Source organism: Theobroma cacao, chromosome 3 (genome assembly GCF_053813885.1).
Source record: "Theobroma cacao isolate CCN51 chromosome 3, ASM5381388v1, whole genome shotgun sequence".
NCBI classification, from domain to species: domain Eukaryota; kingdom Viridiplantae; phylum Streptophyta; class Magnoliopsida; order Malvales; family Malvaceae; genus Theobroma; species Theobroma cacao.
Genome location: NC_142641.1, coordinates 32515157 through 32535832, shown reverse-complemented (window position 1 = coordinate 32535832; position 20676 = coordinate 32515157). Strand labels below are relative to the sequence as shown.

The 20676-nt window shown below is 31.7% G+C and overlaps 1 protein-coding gene across 1 annotated transcript; it reads right to left on the bottom strand.

Moving 5' to 3' along the window:
• Positions 1 to 9296: 9296 nt before the first annotated feature.
• LOC18604767 (uncharacterized) lies at positions 9297 to 10093 on the bottom strand. Its single transcript, XM_007037394.3, has 2 exons — positions 9875 to 10093; positions 9297 to 9769 (listed from the first exon to the last, which is right to left on the bottom strand). Exons 1-2 carry the CDS (start codon positions 10007 to 10009, stop codon positions 9524 to 9526), a joined length of 381 nt encoding a protein of 126 aa, XP_007037456.2. The 5' UTR covers positions 10010 to 10093; the 3' UTR covers positions 9297 to 9523.
• Between the last annotated feature and the right edge of the window lie 10583 nt (positions 10094 to 20676).

Here is a 20676-nt window from a genome sequence, read left to right as displayed (position 1 = left end):
ATACTTTAGATGGTATCTGTTTACTCACTGGGATTTTATAATCTCACCACCCTCATTTCCTCACATTTCAGGCTCGGGGAATTCCATAGTTAGCTGACTTTGACAAGGACTTTCATTTGGACTAGAATCGGTAAAAGTTGTAGGTTTCCAGCTTTCGATGCATTTTGATTAGATGTGGGCCCACGTGTCACTGTAAAAGAAATTTTATGCTTGGTTATTTGCTTTATAGTATATATGAATATAATTATCTTTTACGCTATAAGAATTATGTACCGATAGTTTTATGAAAATTATTTTACAAGAAAATAGTTTATTTTATTGAATATTTTTATTATATTCAAATGGTCAAATTTTCACTTCAAATGAACGTTTTAGATACTTAATTTTTTTAATCATTAAATATATATTTTCGACTTACCTACATTTTTAGCAAGTTTCAAGGTTTTCGACAAAAATGATGAAAATGCCCTTATGAGCCAAAAAAAAAACAATATGTTATGTTATGATTTGGAAATGATTTGTAATCCTTCGTATTTTGATTATTTGATAGCTATTGCTCACCGGGGAAGTGCGAAAGCTGATACGAGAGCCTTGCGAGGTTTCGATCGACATTCGGGGTGAAAAATGTTTGTCGAGGCTTCGCGACGGTTGTCACGGGCTCGATGGGGAGTTCCGGGTCGTGATATTTCTCCTATTCACTTTCTCTCTCTAGCCGTCGAACCCTCTTCATTCTCTCTAAAAAAAATCTCACTTTTCTTCTCTCTTTTCTCTCTCACCAGCGTCGGCTTCCTCAACCCTTTCTCTCTTTCCTTTGCCTGCAGCATTACCCAAGCTTTCCCTCCTAACCGACGGTAGTCCAAGAATCACCCTCTCTCTCTCTCTCCTCCCCGTCGACCACCGAAGCCTTTTCTGCTTTCGTCGCCTAGATCTGGCTTTGCTCCCTTCCGACGGCATTAAAAAAGTTCCCTAAATTGCCCTCTTTTAATCGGCGACAAGAGACCCGTAACTCTCCTCTCTCTCAGCCCCTTCCTTCCGCCGACGGCTAACCTAAAGCTTTTACTCCTCAATCAGCGGTACTACCCAAACCAAAAAAATCCTCCCCAAAAATCAAAATCCACCCCTAAAAGAACCAAAAAAACCTCACTGTTTCTTATTCTCCATTGTATATCTTTTTGTTGATTTTTACTAGTTTTTTGTATTTTTTTTTACTGTAGATTTGTGGTTGGTTGGTTGGTTGGCTGCTAGAATAGGATTTTTTCTTTTTTGATTTTTCGGCTATTGTGGTTAGGGATTGTTGGCTGTTTAAGGATTTCTAGGGTTTTTCGATTCAATTTTTGGGCTGCTGCTTTTGCTACAGTGCTCCCTCCCCTTTATACTCGGTTCTTGGCCTCTGGAGGGGGCACGCTCCCACTACTCTGCCAGACGTGAATTTTTCGCGTCTGGTAGGGTGGGGGTGGCGCTTGGCAGGGTGCGGTCGCACCCTGCTAGTCGTACCTTTTTTTTTTCATTTTTTCTTTATTATTTTTTTTCATTTTCATTCATTTTTTGTTTATGATTTTTTTAATTAATAAAATTTTATTATAATTTTTATAGTGTCTATAGCTACCCCTCTTTGCGCATTTCGAAAATCTGAAATAGTGTAAAGACGTAGACACTATATTTGACTAATTCTTTAATTCTCTTACCAAGTTTTTTTTTTGTTTTTTTGTTTGTTTTTGTTTTTTTTTTAAATGAGACTCCTCAAAACTGAGGCAACGAAACTTTAAAAATGAACTCCTTAAAATTGAGGCTACGAAACTTTTAAAAAATGTAACTCCCTAAAGCTAAGGCAACGAAACTTCTAAAAATGAACTCCTCCAAGCTGAGGCAACAAACTTTTAAAATAAACTCCTCAAAACTGAGGTAATGAGACTTTTAAAAATGAACTCCTTAAAACTGAGTCAACGAAACTTTTAAAAATGAACTCCTCAAAGCTGAGGCAATGACACTTTTAAAAATGAACTCCTCAAAGTTGAGGGAACGAAACTTTTAAAAATGAACTCCTCAAAGCTGCGGCAACGAGACTTTTAAAATGAACTCCTCAAAACTGAGGCAACGAGACCTTTAAAAATGAATTCCTCAAAGCTGAGACAACGTGACTTTTAAAAATGTGGCTCCTCAAAGCTGAGGTAACATGACTTTAAAAATGTGGCTCCTTAAAGCTGAGGCAACATGACTTTAAAAATGTACTCCTCAAAGCTGAGGCAACATAACTTTAAAAATCTTGAAACTAATTATCTGAAATTTTTCAAAGTGGTTCTCAAATTAACCAAGGCTTGATGTCTTTGCATGGTTTTTGTGTTGCATGGATTTTTACCTTTCCCAATGCATAGAAATATATGCGAATGTTGACTATTGCACAGAAAATTTTCAACCTCACTGTTGCATGGTCATGTGCATGCATGCATGATGACATGACGAGGAAAAATTACCTTTATCTCATCATTTCATTTCAGTGTTTTCCTCTATTAAAAGCCATTCTTCTTATCTTTGCACACTTTTCTATAATCTTTTTGTGCAATTGCCAAATCACAAAAGAACTTTCTTGCCAGTCTTGTCACACCATTCCCAATTCTTGAAGTTATTTCCCGAAGATGGATATCCCCATGAGATCATATATCAATTCAAACTTGATTTCAAAGGTTCCATACCTCTTGATCCTTGAGAAAAGATTCACAAAAATGCTTGTCTCATCATTTAAAACTTTTGATCTTCATACTACAACAGCAGAAGTTACTTTACAAAAATGAAGAACTCTCCATTACTTTCAAAGCATCTTGCACTTTGATAAAATTGCCCCACAAAACCAATTTTTTTATGACTAAATGTACTTCAAGTTTGGAACAAAACTGAGTCATTTTGACATTTTTTCGACATGTGATACTTGAATATCTTGAAAATTGACAATTACTGTTTGAAATGATTTTGGATGAGCCAAATGACAATTTGGTCTTTCATATGGATTGGATGGTTTAACACATCAAGGTCTTGGTAAACAATATAGATTTTCACTATTTCATGAGAAAAAGAAAAAAAGTTGAAGTTTCTTTGTCTGAGCTCACAAAGGTATATTGATTTTTTTTCTTTACAAAAAGATTGCTTTCAAATCGCAATCAAATTTGACACTCTTTAAGCCTCATGATGTGTGGCAAGATGATAAATGTCAAGACCAGCTATTGCAGGCTTAAAATTGTAGAAGGCTATTTTGACAGAGATAGGCTCAAAATTTAGTATGGATCTTTTTCAAATGATCTTGAATCTTTAAGGGTGCTTGAGAGTCTTAAAACCTTAGGAAGGTGTCCAATGCATTCAATTGCCTTGAAATGGTCTGTCTTTAGTGCTTTTTGTTATCACCTTAGTTGGAATCATGAGTGGCTTCATGAATTTCCATCTTCGCTCTAGATTGCTCTTTTGGGTTTTCACCCTAGAACTTCATCTTTTTCACTCACTTTTTTTTTTCTTTTTTTCGTCTTTATCTTCGCTCTAGACTGCCCTTTCGGGTTTTCACCCTAGAGCTTCATCTTTCTCACTTGCTTTTTCCTTTTTTTTTTTTTTTTGATTGATTGTTCCATCATGCACTTGAAAAACTCAAACTTAGTCCAAAATGACTAAAGGGATTCAAGAATGTAATTTTAGCAAAGAAAAGAAGTCAAAGTTTTATCTTTCATGTGATGGTCTCTTTCTGTAAGATAGCTCTTCAATTTAAGTATCCACAATTGATCAAAATGGACTTCTTCAAGCACGTAATGTAGGCTATGGTTAAAAGTTCTGAAAGAAATGGATACACAGGCCCAAAACATGTATTTAAAGGTGATTAAACCAAGGATCATTCATTACTGCTCTAAGGACTCTTTTTAAGACATTTGTCCTTTCTCAAAGCATGCTTTTTCCACCATTTCTCTTCTATGCTTTTTTCTTCTTTTCTTTTTTTTTTTAATTTTCATTTTCATTTTTTCTTCTTCATTCATTTTTTTCAATCTTCATGTTGATAGATTGAGTTCGAAACTTTCAAGAACTCAACTTCGCATCTGTTCCCCATAATATAACATATGTTCGTTTTTCCCTCAAAATGAATCTTCTGTCATCCATGCTTTTGATAAAACATTTTCTTTAATATTGCCCCCTAATGTGGGAGGTGATCCTTGGTTGAGGTGCATTTTAGAGACAATTTAATAGGCTCAAAGGGATAGCAAATGGATAATTTCTTATTTGTGAAAGGAAAATGAAACATGGCCATTTATCCTCTCAATTATGGTTACTTATATTGAAGAGCAAATCCCCAGAAAAGAATAATTTAAGATCGAATAATTTTTATATTTTTATTTTACGTCAAATAAGTCATTATACTTTTATTTTGTATCAAATAAATTTTTATGATTAATGATTGATTTAGTCAAGATACTATTTATCATTTTATATCATGTGACGTTGACATAGCATGCTAATATATTATAATTGATGATGATGTGACATATTGATATATTATAATTGAATAATGATGTAACATGCTAATTTGGTATGATTACATAATCATGTGATATTTTTCACTCTCCACAGTAACACCATATTAGTGCCATGTGAATATAATATAATAAATAATATTTCGACTAATGACAATTACCCATTCATTATTTAATCCAAAATAAAAGTATAGAGGTTTGATTGAATATAATAAAAACATAAGAACTTATTTGAATTTTTTTAAATAATTTAAAAGTTTATTTGAGCATTGCACTTTATTTTCGTATTAAAATTGTCTTGACACCATTAAAAAAATGACTAGAATATCTATTATTTCATTACATTAATACTAAAAATAAAAAATAAAAAATAATGAGAATAAATACATGATAATTAAATGTCAAATTTAAATCCACGAAGTAATATTTTTCCTGTAATTTATCCTTTTTAATAGAGAAAGGAAAGAATATGAATCTAGAATCATATGATATTAATTAATCCTCGAATTACACTAAAAAATCTAAAGGAACTATAAATTTTTAGTAATATTTTGAAGGGAAATGCATTGATTAAGGTGATATATATATATATTAAAAAATTAATCTTTTAACCTTTTCTAAGTTGGTGAAAATAGTGTATTAAATGAAAACTTTTTTAATAAAAAATTTAAATCAGTTCATATAATATATAGGCACCTATTAATTATTAGTGGATTATTTTATTTTAAAATTTTAAAAATAAAAAAACGGATTAAAAAATCAACCGATTTGGTGTTACATATTGGCTTGTATATAAGAGTGAGCAAATGGGCAGATTAGATGGTTTGGTTTGCCATACTTAAAGAGTAAATGGACAAAATACTTTTAAAGAATTGACCAAATATAAAAACAGATCAAACCGACCAAATATATAATTGGTTTGGTTGATTTGGTTTTGGACCAACATACCAAAATTTTATCATTTTTTTTACATATGATAATATTAAAACTTGTAAACTTTATCCATAATTATAAAATATATAAATTAAATATATGTATACATTTAATATATTACTTTATTACATATATGAAATTAATGATATAACTTATATGTTATAATATTTTAATTTTTATATCAAAGTTTGCATAAATAATAACTAATTATAAACAATATATTGTAAAAATTAAGAAGATAACTAATAAAATTATTAAGTGTAATCATATAAATAAAATCTATTATTAGTTACAGTAATGCTTATGCATAAGTTAAATATATGTATATATAATATATTACTTTATTATGTATATATGAAATTAATGATACAACTTATATGTTATAATATTTTATATCAAAATTTATATAAATAATAACTAATTACAAACAATATGTTATAAAAATTAAGGTGATAATTAATAAAGTTATTAAGTATAATCATATAAATAAAGTTTATGATAAGTTATAGTAATACTTATATATAAATAAATTATATATAATATTTATACAATTATATATATTTATAAAATTTTATATTACGAAACATTACTAAAGTGTAATAATTATAACATATTAATATGTAGAATATTTACTATCATATATTATAATATTAACATATAAGTTATATCATTTAAACTATATTACTTGTAATTTCATATTAATACAAATTTATAAATAAATAAATATATATAACTAAAATTAAATTATTATGATTATGACTTGTATATGTACATATAATAAACTAATATATTTTAAATATATTATTTATTAAATTTATTACCATTTTTTCTTAATATATAAAAAATATTATATATATAATTAAAAAATTAGTTTTATTTTTTAGACGAATGAATTTAAAAATTTAAAAGTTGAAATCCGATCACAAAATTAATTGAATCAAATATTTTAAACTAAATGATCCAATGTATCAGTTAAACTAAATTATTCTATCTACGTCACATTGGATATAAATAAATAAACAATTTAATTTGATTTTACCCACCCCTTGTTGTACATGTCCACCTCAACTGTACTTGGGGCCAGAAATTGGTGACCTCCTTCCCCTTTCGACTTTTAGGGCCTCCTTTCCTAAACATTTGATAGTTGTGGGAACGAAGACATAATAAAGTAAATTAAAGGGATTGAGTGAAACTAATGGTTAAAAGCCTTGAACAAACCCCTCTGCTTCAAAATGATGATTACTCTGCTTTTTGCAATTTGAGTTGTTCTATTCATCAATCAATCATGATTTATGGTTCCGACAGACCAACTAATCATTGCTTTCTAGACTTGTTGCAGATAAGGTAAATTATTGGAAATACTTGCCCAAAAGTAAACCCATTATTTTTTATTTTCTTTTTTTGGGTCTCAACGTTCTTTTTCTTTTTAATTTTGTTAATGAATGTGTCTTGTGAGTTCCTCGAGATTATTTCTGATGCATTAAATATGAACGTTTTGGTATTTAATTATAAATTTTAAATATATAGTAAAATTTTTATTAATTAATATTCGATAAATTAATAATTTTGATTAAATAAAATTTTTGATTGGTCTCGACTTGGACTAACATGATAAATTAATAATTTGTTAAATTTATAAAAAAATATATTGTTAAAAACTATATAAATATCACTTGATATATAAATTAATAATCTCTTTATACATCAAAATTATATATATGCATGATTCAATTAAGAAACTTTTATAAAATATAACTCTGATATTATTTTTTTTAAATTAATGTCTTCGTAGACTTCATCTTTAACTTTTTTTAATACATTAAAAAGTTTTGGCTAATGTTTATGTATTGTAAGAAAAAATTATGCAATATGATTATTGTTTTGAGTATATCTTTATGCGAGACAAGCTTTCCAGTACAGAACTATTATATTCAATTTCATATTCTTTATCATTTCTTATAACGTTCTTAATAATTTGCTCATCACAAATAATGATAATTCGTAATTTGATAATTAGGTAATATTCGTATAATCATGTATATAATACATGCATTAAGTTCAATATTTTGAAAAAAAAATAAAAAAAAAACCTTGATAAATTAATTTTTTATTAATTAATGTATAGATTAATAAATTAATAATTTATTAATTAAATAATATTTTGATTAATTAATACATTTTTATGAGCCCAAAGTATTAATTTATAAAGATTTTATTGTATATAGGATAAAAATTTTACAAATTCATTGGAGATATTTTTGTTTAAAATTTTTTCAACTTATTCCTTAATTCATAGATAATAACTATTCTAATTTCTTTCGAAATAACTATTTCACGAAAGCAATAAAGCATAAAAAGGTAAATTCATCGATTCATACTTAATAATTATCCTAATTTCTTTCGAAATGACCGTTTCGTGAATAAAAAAAAATATAAAAAAGAATTAAAGAATAAAGGGGAATGCCAAAGATGCTTACTATTATGCAAGTCATTTTATATCCTGTGGTTAATTGATAGCATTCCTTTGACACGTTCCTAGTAATTTGTAGCTAACGCTTCATTTGGGAGTGATTGTATTTGCATAAAGTTTGATGTAGGAATAACTTTTAACGCTTGTAATTCTAAAGCAACGATACGATGGAAGTGGGGAATGATTCTGGGTTCTGGCTCTCCACGAATAAAACTTTATTGTTTGAGAAGGACACCTGATGTCTGATGACAGTGCAAATCACTAGTAATTGAACAAACTAAAGAAAAAGAAAATGTCATAATCATCATTTTCACAAGGAAGATAATGATGATGCCAGCAAATCAAGTAAAAATTCTAGGTTTCACAATGCTGAGAAGTGTAAGTTTTCTTCTTAACATTTCCCTGCTGCCCATGAAGAAGCCACTCACCCTATGCTGCAATTCATTGGCTCCTGAGAAGCACTTCCAGGGCAACGCCATAAAGCAAAACGCTTCCTGGATGAGAAAGATCATCTATCATCTTTGTGCCCTTACCACAATGACTTAGGTGGAGTATATGTCTATAGGGTATAGCTAGATAGTCTAAGGCCATGATATTCATATCCATTTATGAGTATATATCTTAATAATTAGAATTTGAATCTTTTCATTTCAAAATTTTAGGGTAAAATTTTACAAAGTTAGTTGGTACGTGGAATCTAAGACGATTAATTCTCATAATGTAACCAAAATCTAATCAGTTTTGACATATAAAAGAACTAACAATTGAGAAAAAGAAAACCCAATTTACAAAAGCAATCAAATTAGCTAGCTAAAGGCAGCCAACTTTCCAGTTTCTCCGAAATTTGTCCTTAGAGCATTAGAGGTTCCAATCATAGATTAGGTGAGGCAATCATAAGCGTGTTAGTCCCCATAAAGGGGACGTTACAGGCTGCAGACTATTGATTACAATTATCTACAAGTTAATCCCATTTGGTTAAAATTAATAAGCCAAATGATATGACAATTGACAACCATTGAAGTTGAACCTCTTCCACCTAATTAAACATGCCTGAAACCTTATGATAGCAAGCATGGATGGCTTGTATTAGTTGCGTGACAGGTGTCATATGAAGCATTATAATATTTTGGATCTTGATAAGGGATATCAATATCTTAAAAAAACATCTAACATATTAAAAAAAATCTCACATAGTAAAAGTAACTTTTAAAATTTAAATATTAAATTTTATTTTAATATATAATTGATGTAAAATTTATGATTCTCTTTAATATCGTGACACAGGCCTACTCTGATTCATCAAGGATCATTAAATCTAGCATGGCCACCTTAAAGCTTCTAAAGAAGTCGTTATATTAAAGGGAAACAGAAAATGAAGAAGAATAGAAATAGAGTTTTTAGTTTCATCTAACTCGTACGCTAGCTGCTCTTAATGTGTTGATGGAACGTTGTCACTCACAAACTCAAGCTCACATATCCAACTACGAAACAGAAGAGGAGTTTCTAAGCATTCACGCTCCAGATAAAATATGGATTATGGACTGAACTAGAGGAACTAGTTTCTTCAAAACAAAACAAAAACAAAAAAAATTAAGAAGCTGTAGCAGAAACTAAGTAATCCCTAATTGTAGTTAGATTTTGTTTTTAGATTCACAACTGGGTATTTGCGGGCATTCTTGATTATCTTAGTTAGTGCTGCTTGGCCAAGATCAAGCCCACAAACATCAGCAAGACGGACAAGATAAAGCAGAACATCGGAGAGCTCCTCTTCCAAATGTTCCTTGTCATCAGCAGTCCAGTTGGGCAGTCCTTTTGCAACTTCTCCTTTCCATTGAAATATCTCAGACAGCTCCCCAACTTCCCCCACCTGCATTATTTAAAAATGTAGAAAGTTTACTATTCAAGATGGCATTGCTGAATTAAAATATTACAAATTTTGGAAATGTGAAGGCTGAGTTAGTTAGTGACTTACTAGTGCTAGTAGGAGATTCCTTGGACTATGATATTTATCCCATCCTCTCACTTCAGCGAACTCTGCAAGCCTGTCTCTGAGCTCTTTAAGAGAAACATCCTTGGATTTATTTGGACAGTCATAAGAATTCTCCATCTACTCTCTTCTTCTCTTAGTTGTGGCGTAAGTTGAGACATGGATGTCCAAATTTAAAGACAAATTCAGGGAAGAGAGAGATGGCCACCTACTATTTCCTTCCTTTTTTTTTCTCTCTCTCTCTTTGTCTCTTTATCTCACAAAAAGTACTATGTAGATAATGGAGAAGCACTATGGAGTGTTACTCCAAAAATAGTAATCATGGAAGGTGTGGCAAAATGTCTCCATCTTTCCATCCATGACTTGATATCACTAACTTCCACCTGCAAACTCTTTGCTAGGGATATAGATACTACTAGAGCAGAAACAAGTGAATAACCTCACATTGGCTAGGAGATCTCTTCAACGTTAATTTCAATCCTCATAGAATCTAATTGCTATTGGTGCAAATTAGATTTATATGAAATTCAAAGAATTTGTAAAATTGACTTTAAGGTAAATTTTTTAATAGGCGTTATCTTTAAAACTTATTTCACCTTCACAACTTGGTATGTAAAGGAGAATAATGTGAATAGCTTTAGGGATACAATAAATCCAATGTTTAACTTTATCTTTACACTTTACTAGAGTAAATCGCTAGATATACTTAAAGATTTATAAAGTTGTTTGGCATCAGAGCTTACTTTCTGTAGTAAGTAAATTATAAAGAATTTGGATTTCTTTAATAGATGATGGGAACTCAAGTGTGTATATTTATTTTTAGAACATAACACTTTTACTGCTCTTGATTTTTCTACTTTAGTCTTATTTGTTTTTGGCATGTTAAAATGGTTGGCAATAAGTCCTTTACACAAACTTGCAAGTGTCTCTTCTTAAGGATACAACCTTTTCATCAAGGCACATTTATATCTTAAAGACACTTTTGCATTTTGCAAGACACAATCTTTGGATATAAATATTGTTTCAACAATCACCTTATAAAAAGACAACATTTCATTCCATAAGACAACTTTTGAGCTATAATATGAAAAAGATAACTTTCATATTCAAACCTTTGAGATGTGGTGTTTTTCTTGTTATCTCGTAACCTGATTTTAGAGGTGTTTTTTCAAAATTTCACTATACTAAGAAACATAACTATTCACATGAAAAACATACCTACAATGCAATAGTCATATTATGTCACATAACCTTTGAGCTAAGATAGTTTTTAATATGAAGAGACAATCTTTATTTTGAAAATGCACCAACAATCCTCCCATTATTTTCAAAATTTTCAAATACCAACAACATTGGAAATCTTGTGCAATAATGATCCTGCAGATTTGAACCTTCATTTAGTGAGTGTGGTTGGTTCTAGTCTGAATTGAGTGGTTGACCAAGTATTGAACCATCGATTCTTCATTTGACTAGTTGGGCCACTAAAGACATACAAGCTCCCTTGCTTATTTTGTATCTAGTTTTGCCAACACGTTTTTATAGCCTTGTGTTCAGCATCTATTCATGAGTGCTATTAAAGTCAAGACTTTAACTTTTAGAAATGGCCACACTTCCACTCACATAGGTAGCCCTCATCGTAAATATCCCGTAATTATAGTACTTCAATATATACATGTTATGAGTTTATTAAGAACTTGTGTTCCACCTTACTTTACACATTATGGGAACCAAACACTATGGGAACCAAACACTATACACATCAGGATGGAAAATATAAATTACTGATTGCAATCATCCATGTGAAAGAATGGTTAGTACCCAAGACTTGCAGGTCAGCCATAAGCATCGAGGATATGAGACTTGGCAATTTTAGACACAATATGTTAACACGACAAAAGAAGACACCGGGTTAAACAAGTTTGCGTTTAGCCTTAACGTGTTTCGAGTTTAATCGTGTTTGACTCGTTTAAGACACGAAAATTTTCATGTCTTAACGTGTTAGACACGATTAACACGTTTAAACACGTTTAATTAATTATGTTATTGTGTTTAAACATATATACATTACACGCTTATCAACTTGTTAAAAATTAATGGTCAAAGGCTGTTTCAGCCTTACTTAAATAATTTTAAACAATTATTTTAATAAGATTTTTAAATTTTATAAAGATAATAATGTAATTATGTGATGCCCAAATCCTAATTTTAAATTTTGTTTTCTTATATTTGATGTTCCTGTTATTTTGTTTTGTTATAATTTTTTTATAATTATTGATTTTAAATTTAAATAATAAAATTATATTTAATTGTAAATATTTTTATTTAATCATGTTAAACCTGTTAAATGTGTTAATTGTGTTATTATTCATGTCGTGTCATATATTGACACTTTTAACAAACGTGTCTAAATGTGTCATGTTGTCTTACACGGTTATTAAACGTATACGTGTACGTGTTTCAGATTTAAGATACGAATAATATTCATGTTGTGTTTGTGTTTAACCTTAATGTGTTTCATGTCTAATCGTGTCTGACATGTTTAAGACACGAAAACATGAATTGCCAAGTCTAGAGGTGAGCTCCCACCATTGGAGATTTAGTCGATAGGCTTGAGACTCATCCCTCCTGGGGTATTTATTACTAAGTCCTTTTTTAGACATTTGGTAAACGAATCTGTTAAGTTTTCACAAGACTTCACATAACTTATAATGACTATACCAATACTAATTCTTTGTCTAACAATGCTATGTCGAAATCCAATACGTCGACTTTTTCCATTGTATGCTTGATTTTATGCCTTTGATATTGTTGCTTCATTATCATAATGTATCAAGATTAGTGTCATCAGTTTAGGCCACAACTAAACTTCATAGAGTAAGTCTCTCAAACATTTCATTTTTTAGGTGGTAGATGCTAAGGCTATAAATTCAACTGCCATGATGGAGTTCACTTGACAAAATTGTTTCTTAAAACCCCCAAAAATAGCACTCCCACCAATTTTAAAAATCCAACTAGTCGTAGAGGTATGATCAATTCTATTTAAGTTCTAACTAATATCTGTATATCTTTTCAAAATCGAAGAAAAACATGAGTAACAAATGTCACAATTCATTGTACTCTTTAAGTACTTTAGAACTCTATGAACACTATACCAATATGCTTTACTTGTATTACTTGTAAAGTGACTTAGCATCCCAACCACAAATGCAATATCTAGCCTTATACACAATATTAAATATATTAGGCATCCAATCATCTTTGCATATTCATTTTCTGCTATTAGTTTTTTTTATTGGGTACTAGCCTTAGATTATAATAATTGATAACTGTCATGACCCGGAACTCCTATCGGGCCTGTGACAACCGTCGCGACGTCTCGATAGACACTCGTTACCTCGAATGCCGATTGAAACCTTGTAAGGCTTAGCATCAGCTTTCGCATCTCCCCGGTGAGCGACAGTTATTAAATCTCACATTTCAAGAAATCATAAGTCGTTTCCAAATCAAAACAATAAAATATTATTTTCTGGCTCATAGGAGCATTTTCGTCATTTTTCTTCAAAAATATCGAAACTCGCCAAAAACATGGTGTAAAAGATAAATATGTTCATACATACTTTAAATCAGATAACTGAAGTATAAAATTACTTTTACAGTGACACGTGGTGTCACGACCCAATTTCTCGGGCCATGACCGGCGCATGAGCTCAATGAGCATAGCTCACTAAGCCCAAGCAAGCCTATTCATTTACCTTTGCTTAACAAATTTATCATATCATGCATACACACACACCTTTTCCCGAGTGTGAACATAGCCAAAACACAATGGCATTATCGATAATAATATACATGCACTATACCAGTCATGTATTTAGCAATTTACATTGCATACACATATTCACATTGTTAGATTGTATTCACAATACAAAAGGACCCATGACTTCCAGCGGAGACATTTACAATAAAAGGGATTACTATCGAATGCCAGACACATACTCAAGAGATGCACTACAGGGACTCCTCGATCTAGGGTCCAATAGTTACCTGATCTGAAAACATGAATTTTTATAAAACGTGAGTACAATACTCAGTGAGTGAACAAGAAGGGAACAAGTATACCATAAGGAATGTTTATCGAAATCATGATGCATTCATTTTCTCAAAACCATGCAATTGTTTTAGCTCCTTTAAACCCCTAATGTAAACCCCACATGAGTAAATCACTTTACAAAAATCCATGCTCAACTATGGTACCAAAGAAATGGGAAATATGGCAAAAACCCACAAGTTAGCAAAATGGACAGAAAGTTTCTTGTTGTAGCGAACTTCATTCTCGCTGCAGTGAGAACCAGAACATCAAGGAAAAAGTCTCATTTTTCCCTTAAAACAAGTCATCCTGCTAAAATAACAATAGCAACATGTAACACATATAAACTTCCAAATTTCAACAAACAAATGCTTACATATTTGCATTTACAACCATATACCCATCATCAACATGCACACCATCCCATCATCATCATCATGCACATCATCCCATCATCATCATCTCATATGCAACGGCTTATGCTATTGTCACTAGGGGGTGGGAGATCACGAAGCATCCCCCCCTTCAGTCGGCAACAGGTGCACTTCACTCCGGATCACGAAGCAACGGAGCAGTCCCTTCCCTCCTCTTCCAAGCTTTTGAGCGGAGAGTCATACTTCGTCACAGATCATACCTATCAAAGCACTCATAGGGTGGAAGATCACGAAGCATCCAGCCCTATAAGCTACAGAGGCAACAATGGCTTATGTGCACTCCCACTCACACATAGTCGGGTCAGCAACGACTTATGTGCACTCCTACTCGCACATAACCAGGTCAGCAACGGCTTATGTGCACTCCTACTCGCACATAGCCGGGTTCAAATCAACATGTAAAGAAGCATCCAATGCATATCATGCATTTTATCATATTGTGATAACACATAAACCATTGTATAGCACATTTTCACAATATAAAATCATTTTACTAAAAGCTTGTTCCCAAGGTACATTTTCTAAGACAAGTTAGATAGAATCTTTCATATTCCCCAAAACAAATTTGAAATGCAAGTCCACTCACCGGTATTAAGAGTATAAATACTCCTATTTTTAGTCCACGGGTACAGTCTTTTACCCATATCTAATGGCTCACCACTTAGCCATAATCCATGACACATATTCCAATTAAATTGTGTCTAACAATCATAAGCTATTTCAGGCTCGATATATATATGATATGAAATGAAAAATGCACGGGTAGCCATCTAGACCCGGTAGTGGCCTAAGTCAATTTTTCATCCGATCAGTTGGCCAATGCGTCCAATTTCACTCCAAATTAATCCATTTCTCCTCTAATACCTTAATTTACCACATACCATTTAAATAAAGCCAAATTCAGCATTAGAACCCTCACAGTTCCTTATAGAAAAATTCGGTCATTTGGTGCACTAGCACCGAAAATTTTTCTACATAACCGTTTCACCTTAATTCATCATTTTCCAAGCCATTTTCCTTGAAACAAAAACAAGCCCCCATTGATATTCAGCCCTCATGGTTTGACCAACAAGGAACCCTAGAGAAATTGAATATTTCTTTTGTGTTTTTGTTCATAACCATGTTTAACTATCCCTAAACACTAACATAATCTAAAATCAAATTATTTCAACAATAATTCCTCTTCCATACCCATTTTTCAGAATTGAATTCATCATGATAACTCAATATTCAACCATGAAAATCAAGAACAAAAGCATGGGTAAGCTAGGTATCAAGGAGAATTACAAAAATTTTAACTTACCTAGCTTGTTTCCTTGAATTCCAACACTTTCTCTTTGATTTTTCCCACCTAGGGCTTGTTCTTCCTTGGTTTCTCTTCTCTTCTGGTTTGGCTGATCACTATGGGAGAAATGGGCTGATTTTTATGCCTTTTATAAAGAAAATAATGAATGGATGAGATTTTGACACATGTCACCATTCCATTGGTCCATGTGTCATACTTAGCCATTAAGCAATCTCTCTCCACCACACACTTCTCATGTTTATCCATTTACAGGATGAATAAAATCCCTTGGCCTTGACAAGTGCTGGGGTGAAAAATTTACCGATTTGCCCCCGAGGTGAAAAAATTACGATTTTACCCCTATACTCCGAAATGTACCGGAATCAAATTATTTCTACTTTTCAACCTCAAATAACACTAACATTGATCAATATTAACCAAATGGGTCAAAAAAACTCATTTTATAAAAATTTCCGTTTAGTCCTCTAGTGGCAAAATTACCATTTTGCCCTTGTGCTCCAAAAATACCGAGAATCACAATTTTTCACTGCTAAACATCATTTTATACTCCAATAATCATAATTATATCTCATATAATTATTCTTGGTCAAATGTGATCAAATCTTGACCAGAAATCTCCATTTAATCATCAAATAGTAAAATGATCGTTTTATCCCTAATTGGTCAATTTTCCTGATGGACTCTAAACTGGACCTTGAACTCCGAATCACTATTCTAAGTCATTTTGTGGGTTTCAAAATTTTCAAATTTCTCTTAAAATTTCTATTTGAACTAGTTCAAGGCTCGATTTAACTTAGTTGTACCATTCGGTACAATACCGTCTTTTAATCGAGCTTAACAGAGTCTCACACATGGGCTCCCAATTGACCAAGAAGGTGTAGGGCTACGAACCCTTACTTTCTAAGATGCAACTCCGAGATTAATTGTCGTCTTAATCAACTATCAACAAACTGTCTTGAGCCTGAAAAATGGATAGGAAGAGGGATGAGATTATGATTACATAATCCTAGTGAGTAAATAGACACCATCTAAACTATCTAAAGGCGAGTAAAGGGAGACAATTAAAAATAGTTCATTTCAGCAAATTTTTCACAACACGAATATTCATTTCAACCAAATAATCAATATGGCTCGTGAATTTCTCAAAACTTGGCTCCTGTCAAAATCATTCTCGCGGGTACTTTCGTCAAGGTATCCCATTGAGATCGCCAAGGTTGTTAAAAATTCATATTTCGCATAAAACACATTTTTTGTTGAACATCACAGCTGTTCCTTGGCGTTGGCTGAGTCTCACTCTCACGTGGTGGTTAACGTGAAGTGCACTCAAAAAGCCCACCTCAAGAGATACCCTACGCGCCTCTACGATCGAGGTAAGAATATAAAGGAGTTTACCGTGCCCCTCTAATAGGCTAGTCCACGGAACCCCCCACCACTGCAGTAGCTAATCTTTAATCCACCAATTGATCAAATCTCAATGGCATAGCATGGCAATTACATTACTAACCAATTTATCAAGGTAAAACAGACAGTTCATATTTTTCAACACAAGTATAAATTCAGTCAATCATGCCTATTTATCACAAGCCATTTAATTCAAATCATAATTTTACAACACAAGTAGGCAGTCTCCAATTACTCTATTTTCAAAACCAGTATTCGATTTTTCAGAAAATTTATAAAATCATTTTATAAAATCACAATTTCTCCTAAAACATAGCAATTTACCATTTAAACCCATTTTTCATAAAATCACATAGTTGTATAAAACTACTCTAGATAATTAAGACGATAATAAGTTCACTCACAGTAGTAGGAGTAGAAATACTCCTATTTTCAGTTCGCGAGTACAGTCCTTTACCCGTATCCAATGGCTCACCACCTAGCCATAATCCATGACACATATTCCAATTAAATTGTGTCTAACAGTCATAAGCTATTTCAGGCTCGATATATATGCATGATATGAAATGAAAAATGCACGGGTAGCCATCTAGACCCGGTATTGGCCTAAGTCGATTTTTCATCCGATAAATTGGCCAATGCGTCCAATTTCACTCCAACTTGCTCCATTTCTTTTCCAATCCCTCAATTCACCAAGCACAACTAATTAACACATAATTAGGCAAAATTTATCTTCACTTTTCTTCTTGGAACTTTCGACCAACAATGGTATGCTAACTCTGTGATTTTTCCTACTTAATTTTCTCTCCATAATTCATTAATTCCTACACCAAAAATTATTATTTCTTAATCAAATCACCTAGAATAACATCCCATTCTTCCTCATTATTTACTTAGAGAATTCGGCTATTGATGGGTTCCAAACCTTTGGTGGTTTTCTTCACTTATTTTCATGCTACACATCATTAATCACCTAAAAACACTAACATACCTAAAAACCAAACCAATCCAAGATCATTCTCTCTCCATACCGATTTTGACCAGCCATGAATTCATCATGAAAACATGTAATTTAACCATGAAAATTAAGGGAAAATGCATGGGTAAGGTAAATCACTAGCAAAATCAAAGAAATTTTACCTTTGCTTGATCAAATCCTTAAATTCCAACACTTTCTCTTTGATTTTTTCCACCTAGGGTTTGTTCTTCCTTGGTTTCTATTCTCTTCTGGTTTGGCTGATCACTATGGGAGAAATGGGCTGATTTTTTGCCTTTTTATAAAGAAATAATAAAATAATAAAAACATGACACATGGCATTTCCTTATTAGTTCAAATTTTAAATATTTGACTTTTAATTCTTTAATTCTCCACCACACATTTCTCATGTTTATCCATTTCCATGAATAAAATCCTTTGGTCTTGACAAGTGTCGAGGGTGAAAATTTACCGATTTGCCCCCGGGGTGACAAAATTACCATTTCGCCCCTATACTCCAAATTATACCGGAATTAAAATTTTTCACTTCTAAACTTCAAATCATACTCCAATACTCAAATCATACTCTAATAAGTCAAATGGGGCCAAAAAAATTTTTTCTAAAAATTTCCATTTTGTCTTTAAGTGGCAAATGACCATTTTGCCCCTAGATAGTGAAAATTTCGATTTGACTCCAAATTGATCCTCAAACTCCGAATTACCATTTTGAATCATCCCTGAACTGTGAAACTCTTGATTTCACCTTAAAATTCCTATTTGAACTAGTTCGAGGCTTAATCGACTTAATGGTACCATTATGGGCAATATCGTCTTTTAACAATTTCTCGAACTTCCTAAATATGCAAACATTCTATTGAGCATGTAAATGACATCGTAATTATTTTATAAAACAGGGTTTGATAATAACTCTATTAGATAGAGTTGTTTTGACACATTTTGGGGCTTAAGTAGCTAGATCTTTGAGATTTTAGGTTTGGATTTTAATATTTTACGTGTTTTTCTAGTTTAAGTTTGATTACATGTTAAGTTGTTAATTTTAATTATTTTAGTTTAATTTATGTTATTTTGTTTTAAATTACTTTAAAAGTAGTATTGCTAGTTTCTCTTATTGCTTTTGTAGGCAATTTGATGAAAAATGCTCATTTGATTAAAACCATTGCAAGTATGGTGATAGTTTTATTTGTATATATTTTGGTTTTTTGATTATATCTCTATTTATAAAATTCCAAATGAGATGATTCTTAAACCACTAGAATTATAAGAAGAAAGGTTACAATTTTTATGTTTATCACTTTTTCCAATTCTGACTAGATCGTGGTCAATATATTTGTCTAATTCAAAACACTGCAGTAGTATGCATGGACTAAACATGATGCGGTATTTGGAGCATATCTTTCAATCTAAGAGTCTAATTGATGTGATTCGTAATACATTGGAAAGTTAAGAGATAAGGCTAAAACTTTCATGTTTATCATTTTACCTAGTTCAAATCAAATCAGGGTGAAAATCACATTCGAAGTTGATAAATCGCTGTAGTGCTGGGAGAACAAGGCTACAGCGCTGGTGAAAAGAAACACAACACATTTTCCCGAGAGCTCAGTGTCGTAGCGCTGAAGAAGTAGAGCTGTAGTGCTGGGCAATTTTCCAAAAATAAAAATTTGATGGAATTATGGAGATTAGGTTACTTAGAGCCTATTTAATGGACATTTTTCAAAGGTTTAAGAGAGAGAGGTAGCAACCAACTATTCTAGCGATTTGGAGTCAAGAACAAAGCAAGAAAACAAGAAAATTTGAGAGAGAATTGAGATTGCAAAGCTTCAATAATTAGTTTCTTTCTCTACTTTTGTGTTTCTTTTATTTTCGTTGACTTAGATTCATGTCTAAATTTCTTTGTATATTGTTGTAATTTGTTATTATGAGCTAAATTATCTTTTTAGGATTGTGGAGGATTTCAACATGTAGTTTGAATACTAGTTTCTCTTTTATTTATCATGAATGGGTGTAGTTTTGTTCATTCAAATTTGTTCTTAATGCTTTTGATTGCTTGGTCAACAATTAACTAATTTGTGAATCTAATTGAGACTCGATAGAGAGATTTTAGATTGGACTAAGGTTTGAATAGTATATGTTCACGTCACTCAGGTGATCTGATTCATGATACGGGTAGACATACGTCAATTGCCATACATAGCCACATCAAGACACTTGCTTAATGAACTTAATTTAATTGATTCCTATAGACACATAGTGAACTAATTAAGTTAAATATTTGTACAAGCAACTCAACGGAGACTTGTCCATAGCTTTAAATTCAAGGTTAGTAAAACCACCCAAAAAAGATAAATAACAAGACAAGCTGGTATCCGATGAAGTGTTGAATGAACCCATAATCCTGGATTTTAATATATTGCCTTTCTCAAGTGAATTTTTTGTTCATGTTAATTAATTTAGTGGTTGCTTTCATTTAGTTTTAATTAATTTTCCAAAAAAATCAAGTTGCTTGAAAAAGATTAATCTGTTATAATTTTAGTACTTAATGAAGAATTAAGAGTAAATCCTTAT